Below are 13791 nucleotides of genomic sequence, written 5' to 3' on the forward strand. Positions count from 1 at the left end.
CTGCCAACTTCTTGCCATAAAGTATATGCATCTCCATTCCATGCTCTTTTGTTCTCCTCAGAATTTGCCAACTCAATTTATACTGGAAAGCAAATTAGGCTATAGGATAGTCCCTTCATCTCTTTGCCCGAGGTTCATTTCCTCCAAATCTGCAACACTGGGAGCGACAAATAGATCAGAAGGTTATGTGATAGGAGCAGAATGTTGCCATTCTACTTATCAAGACTATTCCGCCATTCAATCATAGCTGATCTCTCTCTCCCTCCTAACAACATTCTCATGCCTTCTCCCCCATAAGCCCCGACATCCGTACTAATCAAGAATCTATCTCTGCCTTAAAAACATCCACTGACTTGGCCTCCACGGCCTTCTGTGGCAAAGAATTCCATATTCACCACCCTCTGACTAAAGAAATTCCTCCTCATCTCCATCCTAAAGGAACATCGTTTAATTCTGCAACTATAACAATAATAATAATAATAAATTTTATTTTTGGGCGCCTTTCAAATCTCAAGGTCACCTTACAAAGATTAAACAGAAGAGAAAAAAAATAGTCGGAGAAAAATAAATAATAAGGAAATCATCAATACACAAATTAAAGATAGAAATCGCTCCAAAGACACAAAAATTAAAAAAAAAACAAACAATGTGAAGAGAGAGCAGCGGCAGCTAAAGCGCGCCAGCGTCCACTCTCTTTTCCGACAGCCATCTTGGACACAGACTAACAAAGTACCTTACACACAGAAAAATCATCCCCCCACAGTGGTTACCACTGTGGGGGAAGGCACAAAAGTCCAGTCCCCAACCCCAGTTCTCCCAAAAGTCAGGCCTATTAAGGCCACCGCTGTTGCCTCAACGGAGGCCCGATGTTCCTGGCCGTTCTACCCGGGTGGTCTTGCTCCGGCGTCCGGAGAGTCCTCACAGCGGCTGGGCCACCTGGAACGGCCGCTTCCTAGCAGGGGATTGTCGGCTTCCGAAGCTGACAAGGACGCACCGAGTTGGAGCTCCCAGGTTCCCGATGTTAATATCGGCGCCGCACGCTCCGCTCTTGCAGGCCCGCAGCACGGAGGTGTTGCTCTCGGCGGTCCAGCTCACCGGAGCTCCAGCGCGTCGATCCAGCGCGGCGACCCAGGCAAGGCATCGCCCGCTACGCTCCGCGATGGCGCTCCAGCGCTGTGCCGCCACCGAAGCCGAGGTGCTGGGCGCTCCACGCCCGCTGGTAGGCCACGAGGACGGGTCGACGGGCAGCCCAGAGAAAAATCTTCCTCACCGACCAGGTAGGGACCTAGAAGTAAGGTTACTTCCTTCCCCCCACAATAAGAAGTCCATTTCTCCGAAAAAACAACGAACAAAACTAACTAAAAACTGAAAAAAAAATAATTAAACGGACGGCTGCTGGTTAGCAGCCGTTCCCCAAGATGGCTCCTCCTCCCAACTATGACCTCTGGCCCTAGACTCTCCCACTAGTGGAAACATCCTCTCCACATCCACTCTATCCAAGCCTTTCACTTAGTTATTTCTAACTTAGTTACAGTATTTCTAATTCTTCTACTACTCCATATCATCCCATAATTTATTTTTAAAATGTATTAAAAAATGTCAACCTTTCTCATTGACACATAGCTTAAATTAGCCACAAGACCATTGGTTTAGGTTATTTCTCAGTAATCTCAGACCTGACAGATGGGGCCTTGGTAATGAAACATACTATATAAGAATGAAAAATTCTGAAGCTTAAATGCAGTTTCTGACATTTGCTAATAATTCCAGGAAAGAAAATGCTTTATTACTAATGTTGAATTAACAAATGTAATATAATTTACAATCCTCCTTTGAACACATGAAACACCTTTTGCAAGTTTCTGACTACTATATTAATTTACTTTGTTACATACCTTTTGTGGAGCATTCTCTTCTGAAAGGTGGCTTGCATTCAGCAATGATTGGGAACTGAGGTCCAGAGACTGGAGTTGGACCCTTGCACCCTCCAACTCTGCAGATAGCATCTCTGTCTGTTGTTTCTGTGCAGCCAGTTTGTCTTCCATCTCGGTGGTCAAATGGGAAAATTTCAACTGCCACTGTGTTAATTCAGACGAATGTTGTTCCTTTAGAGATTCAAGTGCTTGCCATGTTGTGGTTATAGTATGTTGCAATTCTAGAATTTCTGCATTTGCATCAGCTTGCAGCTTATGAAGTTGTTCCTGGAGCTGTGCAACAGACTGTTCAGATGTCTCGGTACAAATTCCCAGTTCCAAACTTTTCATCTTCGAGTCAGTGTCTTCAGAGGAAGCATCCTGATCCTTTACAATCTTGTTGGCTAATTTCTCATTAAAACGCTCATGGAGTAAAATTAGTTCATTATCTTTGTCCTGAATCATCTTCTCTAGCTGCTGCATCTGTTCTTTCTGTTCAGATGCAAGAAGATGAGCACTTTCTAATGAGGAGTCAAGCATACTCAACTGAGACTGTAGTGCCTCTTTATCTATGTTTGCTCCTGATAAGGCAGCTTGAGCTTCAATCAAGTTACTCTGCAAAAGGGGCAATCCTTCCTTCATTTCTGTGTATTTTTTGTCCATCTGTTCAACATAAGGCTTAAGATTTTCTCTGTCAATTTGACATAATGAAGACGCCTGCAGAACAGTACCCTTTTGACAGTCAACTGTTGCCATAACCTTATTTTCTAATTGCATACTCTTCTCACATCCACTTATTAACATTTGTGGTGAAGATTCAGTAAGATCCAAATGCTTGTTTGATTTCTCTGAACGCACCTTGTTCAAGTCCTGTTGCAAAATAACTATTTCCTCCTCATTCTGTTGCAGCTCAGACTGCACCTTGTTCAAGTCCTGCTGCAAAATAACTCTTTGCTCCTCACTATATTGCAGCTCAGAATGCACCTTGCTGAAGTTTTGTTGCAAAATAACTCTTTGCTCCTCATTCTGTTGTAGCTCAGATTGCACCTTACGCAAGTCTTGTTGCGCACAAATTCTTTGTTCTGCACTCTGCTGCAGCCCAGACTGCGCCACACTCAGGTCTTGTTGCAAAATAACTCTTTGCTCCTCACTGTGTTGCAGCTCAGAATGTACCACACTCAAGTCCTGTTGCAAAATAACTTTTTGCTCCTCATTCTGCTGCAGCTCAGACTGCGTCACACTCAGGTCATGTTGCAAAATAACTCTTTGCTCCTCACTGTGTTGCAGCTCAGATTGCACCTTGCTGAAGTTTTGTTGCAAAATAACTCTTTGCTCCTCATTCTGTTGTAGCTCAGATTGCACCTTACGCAAGTCTTGTTGCGCACAAATTCTTTGTTCTGCATTCTGTTGCAGCTCAGACTGCGCCACATTCAGGTCTAGTTGCAAAATAACTTTTTTCTCCTCACTGTGTTGCAGCTCAGATTGCACCTTACTGATGTTTTGTTGCAAAATAACTCTTTGCTCATCACTCTGTTGCAACTCAGATTGCACCTTCGCCAACTCTTGTCGCACAGAAATGCTTTGCTCGTCACTCTTTTGCAGGTCAGACTGTACCTTGCTCAAATTCTGTTGCAAAATAACTCTTTGTTCCTCACTTTGTTGGAGCGTGTTCTTGACATTGCTCAAATCAGAATGTATTTGTACAGTCAACTCCTGCAGTTGAAATTCAATATTACTCTTTTGATTCATCAACTCAATTATGTAGGTTTCAGAACTAGACACTTTCTCTTGAAGCTCTAAAATTTCCCCCTCTTTTAGGTGACATTGCATCTGACTTTCATATAGCTGACTTTCCAAGAAATGTAAATCTTTTTCTTGTTTCTCAAATTGCCTTTTCAATTCTTCAATGGTTTGCCTCTGCTGACATATTTCTCCCAGCAAAGATTCTTCTTTGTTACTGCTCTCACTAATTCTCAAACGCATAGTGTCCATTTCTTCCTGCATTGTACTCACTTTCATCTCCAGAAGAACCCTCTCTTCCTCACTACTCTGGAACTTGCTTTCCAGAATGCTTGTGTCAGTCTGCAGTTGTTGCAATTGAGACATGCAAGTCTCTGAGGATGCCTCTTTATCTTCAAGATCCATCTGAAGAAGCTGAAGTTGTGCTTGAATCCTCTGAAGTTCAATTTCTTTCGTTTTAATTATATCTCTTAACTGGTCTGAAACAATATTTTTCTCTTCAATTAACTTCTTATTATTGACAATTTCAGACTGTTCTTTTACCAAATCATTTTCAAGGTTTTCTATTCTTGCTGCAAATGCAGTTTCTTTTTCACCTTGAGCTTGTACCAGGTGTGTCAATTCCTCTTTATCCCTAAGTAATTGGTTATAATCTTCCAGTACTTTGTTTTGAATTGCCATGGACTCAGCAAGTTCTTTTTTTAAGTGATCAACTTCTTTTGTTTTCTCCAGCTGTGACAGTAAGTCTCCTATTTCTTCAACTAATGTCGTAATTTTTTCCTCATAGCCCACAATTTTGTCATTGTATTGATTAGAATCCTCTGTGCACTTTTTCTCCAAATCCTCAACTTCTGCATTTTTTATCAATAATGCATGTGCTCTCTCATTTAATTGCTCTTCCAGGAAATTCTTGGTTTCTTCTGTAGCAGTACACTTGCCTTGAAGATCCTTTAGTTGTTTGTCTATCAACATGCACTCATGCTCCAGTTCTTTTACCCTACCTTCCCTCTCATTCACCTTACCCAATAATTGTTTTGTTTCATTTTCTTTGTCTTCTACTGTACTTTCCAGCAATCTCTGTTTATCCGTTAGTTCTTCACACTGGGTTTTAAGACTTTTAACTATGTTCTCCATGATAGCAGTTTCTTGCTTGCATTTTGCAAGCTCTTCAACCATTTCTTCCTGTACTTTCATTATATTATCAAAACTAGAATTTTTTTGGTTCAGTTCTACATTTTCCTGCAGTAAATTATTAATGGAAGACTTCAATTCATCATTTTCCTCAGAAAGCTGCCCCAATGCTTCTCCCTTTGAACAAATCAACTCTTCTTTTTCTTGAAGGCTCTTCTCCAGCAGAAGATGACCTTCCAACTTTGTTTCTAGCTCTTTGTTGGTTATTTGCAAACATTTCAAATTAGTCATGTTGCTCTCAAGTTCTTGTGCAAAATTTTGTATGGATATGTCTTTTTCATCCATAGCAGCCTGCAGTACTACATGTTGCATTTTCAGCCGATTAATTTCTTCCTCCATCCCAGCTCTTAAGTTCTCACCTTCCTTTCCAGATTCCACAATTTTTTCTTCTAATTCTTTCTTAATTTTTATTAGAACATCATATTTATTCTGCAACTCAGATTGAACACGAGTTTCAAGTTTCAGTAAGGAATCTTGAGAAGTTATCTGCTCCTTCAAGCCAACAATTTCATTTTCTAGCGCTGATTTTGCTATCTCAACTTCAACTTTGTCAAGCATGCTCTTTTCATGATCTTCCATCAAATGTTTTTTCTCTGCATTAACCCCGACAAGCTGCTCTTCAAAATTGAGTGTGATCTGTGATATTTTGTCCGTTAAATTCAAAATCTCAGTTTCTTTTATCTCAATCAAACAATCTTTTGATTTAGCCACGTTACTGACCTTCTCATATTCAGCCTTGAATACACATTGAGACTCTTCCAGTTTTACCACTTTGTTGGTTTCTTGTTGCAATATTTTGTCCAGTTCAGCTATCTGTGATGTAAGTTGAGAGATGTTCACGTTAAGCTTTTCTACTTCATGTTCATCTTGCTTTGCCACTTTCTTGAATTCATCAAAGGCCTTTTCTTGTTTTTCCAACTCCAAAGTTTTACTGTCCAGCATTTGTTTTAGTTCATCAGTCTGTCTTCGCAAAGTCTCCTTTTCATCCTCAAGTAAATTCAGTGTCTCAGATTGTTTTTCAATCTTACATCGATAATTCTCGAGATACTGTTCATGCTCTCCATTTTTATTGAAAGAAAGCTCAAGACTCTGCTCCAATTCTTTAATTTTGTTCTCCATCCCTTCTGTTTTCTGGTTAACACCGTCCAAAGCTTGGGTATTTTCTGCCTTCCACTGAGCCAGAGAACTGTTTTCCTGCTTCAGTTCATGACATGTCTTTTCCTTTAACTGCAATTGTTTTTGTAGGTCTTCAGTCTTATTTTCCATTGTACCAATTTGGATGTTCAACTGTTCGATGTTCCTATCTTTCTCTTTCATGAATTTTTGAACTTGCTCTTGCTCCTTTTTCAGATGTGCAATTTGTATTTTAAGGTTTTCCATAATCATACACGATGATTTGCTTTGTTCATCCCTCTGTTGTCGAAGACCTTTCAGCTCATTGTCCAGAGCAATGTTCTTATCTAGAAATATGAAAGGCATAGTACAGAAATCAAAAAGCCACAAATCTCTGCAAATTAAATTTAGGTTTAAACAAAAATGAACACTAGTTTTGCAAATACTAAATTAACATTCAAATTGGCCTTGGAAAGGGAAGATTTAATCTGTACACTGAATGTAAACAAATTGCTCCTTCTACACAGTGTTTCACCAAAGGAAATTCTCCTCAAGTTAAATTAAATTAGTTTTATTTTATATGTTAAAAATAAGTTTACAGAAACACCATGTTTTTTTAAACCCACCTCATACAGGTGCACAACCTTTTATCCGGAGTTCCGGAAACCGAAAAGCACCGAAAACCGGACATTTTTTTCCAGGATGTCGTCTGTAAAACCTCGCGTTTGGCACCAAACTTGACCCGAAACGACCCACGGTCAACCCAGGTCTGTACTACTGTAACGGCTGCCTCCTCCCCGGAGACCGGGGAGACACTTAAGCATCTGTAAATCATTGCTTAAATGTTAGTCAGTAAGTTTGGAGGGCTTTTATGTGTGGGGGGGGGGGGGGGGGGGGGGGGAGGGCTTTACCTGGTGGGAGAGGCGGGGGAGCGGAGACAATCCGGGGGGGGCGGGGGGGTTTTTGTTATTTTTTGTTGGGGTGTGTGTGTGTTGGGGGGGGGGGTGGTGTGGGAGGGAGGGGGAAACTTTTAAATCTCACCCTGCACTGGAGACCCGACCTTTTCTTTGTCGGGTCTCAGTTGTCGTTGGGGCTGCAATGAGGAGCGGCCTCCAACAGAAGAGGCCGGGGACTCTGGTGCCGACTCACCTCGGGGCGGAGCTGGCAGTGCCTTACGGGGTCGCCGTGCAGTAAGCTCCAGAGCGCTGTGGCCGCCGACTGCGGACGGCAACATCGCCGGGGTACCTGGAGGCGGCTTTTCGGTTGCAACGGCGACTTCTCTCCGACCCCGGGGTCAACTCTACCCCATCACTGCGCGGCGCGCGCCAAATCCAGCGGACGGCCCGCGGGGGCTCCACATCAAGACCGCAGCCCCAGCTCCCGGCGATGTTGAGTGTCGCGGGACAATCGCCATCGCGCTCCGGAGCTTACAGCACGGCGGGGGGGGTAGAGGCATGGAGCCCGCTCCCCGCTGGTTTTCCTTCCAGCACAGCAATGCGATGCCGCCAACGTAAAAACATAGCGGTGCTGGGGTCTATTTGCGTAATGTATGTCCGGCGCTGGATTTGGAGCGCCACGCAGCCAGGGGTAGAGTTGCCGGGGTCGGAGCTCCAACCGGTGCCGCCCGCGGCCGGACGCCCGCAGCCCCCAGCCCCGTGATGTTGGGAGTCAGCGCTCCGGAGCTTACTGCACGGTGACCCGGTAAGGCATTGCCCGCTCCCTGCCTCTCTGACCAGGTAGGGGACTAAGAATTAAAGTTTCCCCCTTCACCCCCCCCCCACCACATAAAATCCCTCCAAGCTAACTGACTAACATTTAAACAATGATTTACAATGATTCCCCGGTCTCCGGGGAGGAGGCAGCCGCTCCAGACTTTTCAAGCCGCCTGCGCTACCTACCTAATATACGCTAAAAATATTCCATTCCGAAATACGAAAAATTCCCGAAATCCGAGAAGTGTCTGGTCCCAAGGCTTTCGGATTAAAAGGTTGTGCACCTGTACCTTTTTTTGGCCTTTATTTCACACGTAATTAAGAGTATTATTGCATAGGAATAACATTCACCCTAACATTGATTGTTGCATCCGGTTGAATCAGCATGTAATATGACTGCATAATCAAAACTACCCAAAGCTAACTCTTTTTCATATTTTATAGTTGAAATTCAAGCAAATTGACCAATTTTGTCATCAGAGCATTCAGAGGCCGACAGCAATTTTGGAATTCAGTGCACCTGCAATTTATCATACAGCTCCCCACGTTGCTGCCAGTGACTCAGTTCTCCTCAGGACTGTACTATTTCAGAGACTTTGTACTGTATTCAAAGTAAATCAGATGAAGAAATTAAGAATACTTTGATAATCATATCATTTTTGACAGGAAGCCTGTGCAAGTTTTTTAATTGGCATTTTAAGCCTTTTTTTTTACAGCTTAACTTCTCCAAAAGCAGTAAAACAACTATTGCTTATATTTACCCAAATAGATATTTTCAAATCTGATGGCTTTTTCTTTTAAAATTTTATATATTTTAAGTGCAAAATGTTTTTGGAAAATAACTAAAAGCTGCACTTTTCCAATACAACTTTGTTGTGGGAATCAAAAAAGAAGAGTCCTAAACAGGGATATAACCCGATTTTTATGTGCACCTTTGGCTTGCACAATTGCTTTGCCACTGTCCACAAGACCAACTTGGTTCTAAGTTATTAATACGTATCTTTTAAGATGCTCACATTTTTATGTTTAGAGATATTCCAGGGAGTTAAAATTGGAACAATTATAAATTTCACTATTAGAGAATATAGTGAAAAAATGTTAATTGAAAAAAAAGTAACAATATATTTTTATTTGATAAAGTTTAACGTTGGAAACCAACTCTAAGGTAACCACTTTATCATTCACTTTGGGAAATGAAGGATTAATTGCACAGATTTTCCTCCTTTTGTTTTGGAGAATACTTGGGTCTCATTGGCACCAAACTCAGCTAAGGATAACAAGATGAAATGCGGGCATTCTAATTACAAGTTGGCTATCGTAGTCTTTAGTATGAATTGAGGAATTGAAGGGGTGTTTTAGTTCAGAAAAACTTGAGCTTTATTACCGTAATGTCCCATTATAATGGTCTCGAATACACATTAGAAATAACTCAAGTAACTTCAGTTTTCATTTCATATTATTTGAATTATTAATACCAAGTGAATAGCATTTATCGTTATCAATTCTAATCTAATTAAAGCATCACCACATTGAAATCAATTGGTTAAATGTGAATGAAATATGCTTTTTGATTTTTTTTCATGTTGAAATGCAAGGGGGAGGTGGATAGAACTTCTTCAAATAACACTTAGGCAATCACAATCACACCTCAAAAATCTGTTTCTCTGCTGGTGATTTGGATTTCTAATTTTATTCCCACCACTAACAGAAATCTACCATTTTAGACTTCCATATGTCAGAAGATTTGGCTGTTGGCCATGAAATTATAGCAGTCAGCTCCACTTGTAATCATAGTAAATTGTTCTCGGCCCTGGAAACCAATCAACAGCTAACAATGCAAGGATAGACTGCTGGTCGTCATTTAACCAGTCGTAATCCCACATCTGATTTGTGCGGATTTAAAGCAGTTGTTCTCCAAGAACAATTGTTTGAGACAACTTTTATAAATTGCAAATTTAAAACAATTCTTCATAAAATCAGCAAGCAGAAAAGATTAAGCCGATTACTTTTCTTACTCCTTACATTTTACATAGCCAATGAGTAAAAAGGTAAAAGACTTACTTTTCATATCTTCCCCACAGTTGGATGCACGGGTAAAATCCTGCTTCACTGTTTGTAGTTCATTTTTCAGTTTGCAAATGTTGGTAGAATTCTGGAGAAGCTGACTTCTAAGACTGTTCCGTTCTTCCTGGACATCCTGACAGAAAACAATTTATAAAAGCTTATTTCTAATTCAAAGTTTATTTTTAAATCTGAACAAATAAAACTGGATAAAATAGAATGAAATCATATTCAATAACTGATTGCAGACAAGAATCAATAAAAGACGCAATTTAAAAATTCCTAATGCCACCAAGCTCTGCTTTACATTCATCCATCCCGTATTAAGAGTTTTATATTTCATCTCTACCACCTGCAGAATAGACCTTTTCATTTGGAGCCTAAAACAGCAGGTACTGCAAATTCAAAACAAAATCTTCTAGAAATTTAGAAGAACTTTTAACTAGAAGAACTCAGCTTGCCAAGCAGTATCAGTGGAGTGAAAAACTGAGTCAATGGTTCTGGTCAAGATCCCTTCATCAACACAGGGTAAATGCAAGAATGTTAATTTGCAGACAGTTCCACAAGGGTCGGGTCCGTCACTCTTCACGTTGTGTATTAATGATTTGGACGAGGGGGTTGAAGGGTTTGTGGCAAAGTTTGCGGATGATACGAAAATAGGTGGAGGGGCAGTTTGTGTAGAGAAAGCAGGGACTCTGCAGAAGGACTTGGACAGGTTGGGAAAGTGGGCAAAGAAGTGGCAGATGGAATATAGTGTAGCAAAGCGTGGAGTCATGCATTTTGGTAGTAGAAATAAATGTGTAGACTATTTTCTAAATGGGGTGAAAATCCAGAAATCGGAGGTGCAAAGGGACTTGGGTGTGCTGTGCAGGATTCCCAAAAAGTTAATCTGCAAGTTAAAACAATAGTAAAGAAAGCAAACTTAATGCTGCCATTTATTTCAAGAGGGCTTGTATCCAAAACAGGGATATAATAATGTTGAGGCTCTATAAGGCACTGGTAAGGCCGCATTTGGAATATTGTGAGCAATTTTGGGCACCATATCTGTGAAGGATGTGCTGGCTCTGGAGAGGGTCCAGAGGAGTCTAGGACTGGAGGCCTCAGAATTAAAGGTCATTCTTTTAGGAAGGAGACAAGGATACATTTCTTTAGTCAGAGGGTGATGAATCTGTGGAATTCTTTGCCCCATAAGGATGCGGAGGCCGTCAGCGGATATTTTTAAGACAGAGATAGATAAATTCTTGACTAGAAAGGGTGTCAGAGGTTATGAGGAGAAGGCAGGAGAATGGGGTTAGGAGAGATAGATCACCCATGATTGAATGTGGTAGACTTGATGGGCCGAATGGCCTAATTCTACTATTCCATCATACCACATGACTGTGTGTGTGTGTATATGCACAAAGGGAAAGAATATGCTTATTTTCTCTTTTTTTTCAAGTGTTATTGAAAAGGTCCTCGACTTAAAAAGCTTGACTGTTTCTCATTCCAATGATGCCTTCTGATGTAATGAATACTTCCAGCATTTTGTTTTTGATTATGTTTAGTAATCTTTATCTCCCATCTTTCATTTACTTATCCATTGCTCATTTAATTTTCATCTTTAAACTATGTGATTAATGACACCAACAGGTTCTCTTCAGCCTTTAGCAAAATTAAAAAAGATCTTTTCACAGAATTGCACTTTTCTTCTAAAAATCTCAAACTCTCCCTACCAGTCTCAGACACTTGTGCAAATAAACACTGTCCACATAAGCTCTTGAGCATCCATTTTCTGTTTCCCAGTATTGCAGCCACTGACATCCGCTGCTCTAGAAATCTCTTCATGAACTTGTCCACCCTTCTGACTAGATTTCACAATCCCTAAATCAACAGCTGAACCATTTTCTTCTTGTACTTTCTAATCTGCTTTCACAGAAAACGTTTCCTTCACGCACCATGGAAGATGTCTTCTACATTAAAATATCTATTCAAACGCAACCTATTGTTGAGACAGAAGAGTCATTAAAATATCATTAATTGAGCCTTCCTTGTCTTCTTGTAAAATAGTTTTGCCTCTCTATACAAATAGCCATTTAAATGATTAGCATTTGGAGAATTTGAGGTTAAAAAATGTACAGTAGACCTTCCAAAATACAATCTAAATTATTTATTAAAACTCACTTCAAGTTTTTTCTTCTGATTGTTTTCCTTTGATTCTTTTGCCTTCAGCAATTGGTCAGAATAGTGCAATTGTTGCCTAACTTCATCCATTTCTTTTTCCAATTTTTGTTTGCATGCTGATAACTGTAACCAAAAAAATATTTTAAAATGTGACATATCCTTTGATCTCTTGATGTACAAAGGCAAAGCACAAATATTTTATAGTTAGTTTGTCGTTTCCCAACAACAAAAGTAATGATTGTATGTCGATTTAGAAATAAATAATTCTTAAGTTTCCTCATTCCAGTGCATCATGCATCATGTATTTAAGGTCTGGAGTTTAACTATTACGTTAATAATAGTTCACAATTATTTTATTGTCCAACCACAATAATTTAGCTTATAGAAGTCAGCAAAGCTTAGTATTCTATTAATTGGCAGTAGTGTCTGTAATTTATTCAACAATTTAATTTGCACTCATTAATGAGAACTGAATCCATTAATTTTAAATGCAAAAATACGTACTCGATCAACGTCTAACTGAAGAACATTGTAATCTTTTTTAGCTTGTTGTAATTCCTGATTCAGTTTATTTTTTGTTTGCATCATCTGTTGATCTGCACTTTGCAGGTTGTGTTGATGATGAGAAACTTCCTGCAGAGAAGGAGATATATTTGCAATTTAAAATGCTGAATATCAGAGGAATGCAGAGTCAGATTCAAACACTACTGATAACACAAATTAAACAATAAATAACAATTTGCAGAAAACATTCCGAATTTCCCCACACGTCATTATGCCGACTCTTCAACTTTCCTAAGAACTCATACATACTTTATTGTCACATGTAGTGAAAGACTCTGGAAAGAGATCCACATTACTTGCTGCAGTTGAGAATTTAAAGCACCACCAATTGACTAGAATAGGAATATCAATTCTACATCATAATCTACATAAACTGCATGACAATTGTCTCAAAATTACGTTGGAAGAATCATCTTCCATTCTGTTCACCGAATTATTTGCCCAATGCATCCATTTATGGATAAATGCATCCATTTATGAACTATTTATGCAACACCCCCCATCCCTACACCCATCTTATCCAACCAGTAGCAACTATGTTCATATGAAATTGTAACACATTTTTACTTGTGCACTCTTTGTGCACAATTGAAACCAATGTCACAGTATTGTAATTGCATGTTGATCACCTCTTGTAATTCCTTTTCCTTGTCCTTCAACTTCTGCTCAACATTGCATCGTGTGCTCTCAGCATTTTGCCTACAGCAGTTCAGTTCATCTGACACCTGCTTTAATCTTTTTTCAACCACTGCACACTAAAATAAAATAGAGAAACATAGATATTCATGTTATTTCTCCCTTTATTCTCTCAAATATCATTGTTTATAATGCACAGGGAGCAAACTATTTCAACATTTAAATTCATGTACAGCTTCAAACGATTGAATCAAGATTTAGTTTAGTTTAGAGATACAGCATGGAAACAGGCCCTTCAGGTCCACACTGACCATTCATCACCCCGTACACAATACTTCTATGTTTAATTTTGCATCAAATCCTGATACATTCGGGGCAAATTAATTTACAGAGGCCAATTAGCCTACAAACCTAGGCCTCTGATGCCATGAGGCAGCAGCTCTACTAGCTATGCCACTCTTAATTTTTGTCACCTTGATGGTCAAATTTGCTGCTACAGGTGCACAACCTTTTATCCGGAGTTCCGGAAACCGAAAAACTCTGAAAACTGGCCATTTTTTCCAGGATGTCGTCTGCACACCAAAGCTCGCGTTTGGCGCCAAACTTGACCCGAAACGACCCACGGTCAACCCAGGTCTGTACTACTGTAGCGGCTGCCTCCTCCCCGGAGACCAGGGAGCACTTAAACATCTGTAAATCAT

General features: G+C 40.1%; 1 protein-coding gene across 2 annotated transcripts in view; it reads right to left on the bottom strand.

Annotated features, from left to right (window-relative positions):
- cenpf (centromere protein F) overlaps window positions 1-13791 on the bottom strand; it is a 59960-nt gene that overhangs the window by 15520 nt on the left and 30649 nt on the right. For both annotated transcript variants that reach the window (XM_055639746.1, XM_055639747.1), the window contains exons 8-12: window positions 13084-13209; window positions 12395-12523; window positions 11891-12013; window positions 9731-9866; window positions 1896-6304 (exon numbers count right to left, since the gene is read on the bottom strand). In XM_055639746.1, the coding sequence (XP_055495721.1) occupies window positions 1896-6304; window positions 9731-9866; window positions 11891-12013; window positions 12395-12523; window positions 13084-13209 (4923 nt within the window). The remainder of the gene's footprint in view (window positions 1-1895; window positions 6305-9730; window positions 9867-11890; window positions 12014-12394; window positions 12524-13083; window positions 13210-13791) is intronic.

This window comes from Leucoraja erinacea, chromosome 8 (genome assembly GCF_028641065.1).
Source record: "Leucoraja erinacea ecotype New England chromosome 8, Leri_hhj_1, whole genome shotgun sequence".
NCBI classification, from domain to species: Eukaryota; Metazoa; Chordata; class Chondrichthyes; order Rajiformes; family Rajidae; genus Leucoraja; species Leucoraja erinaceus.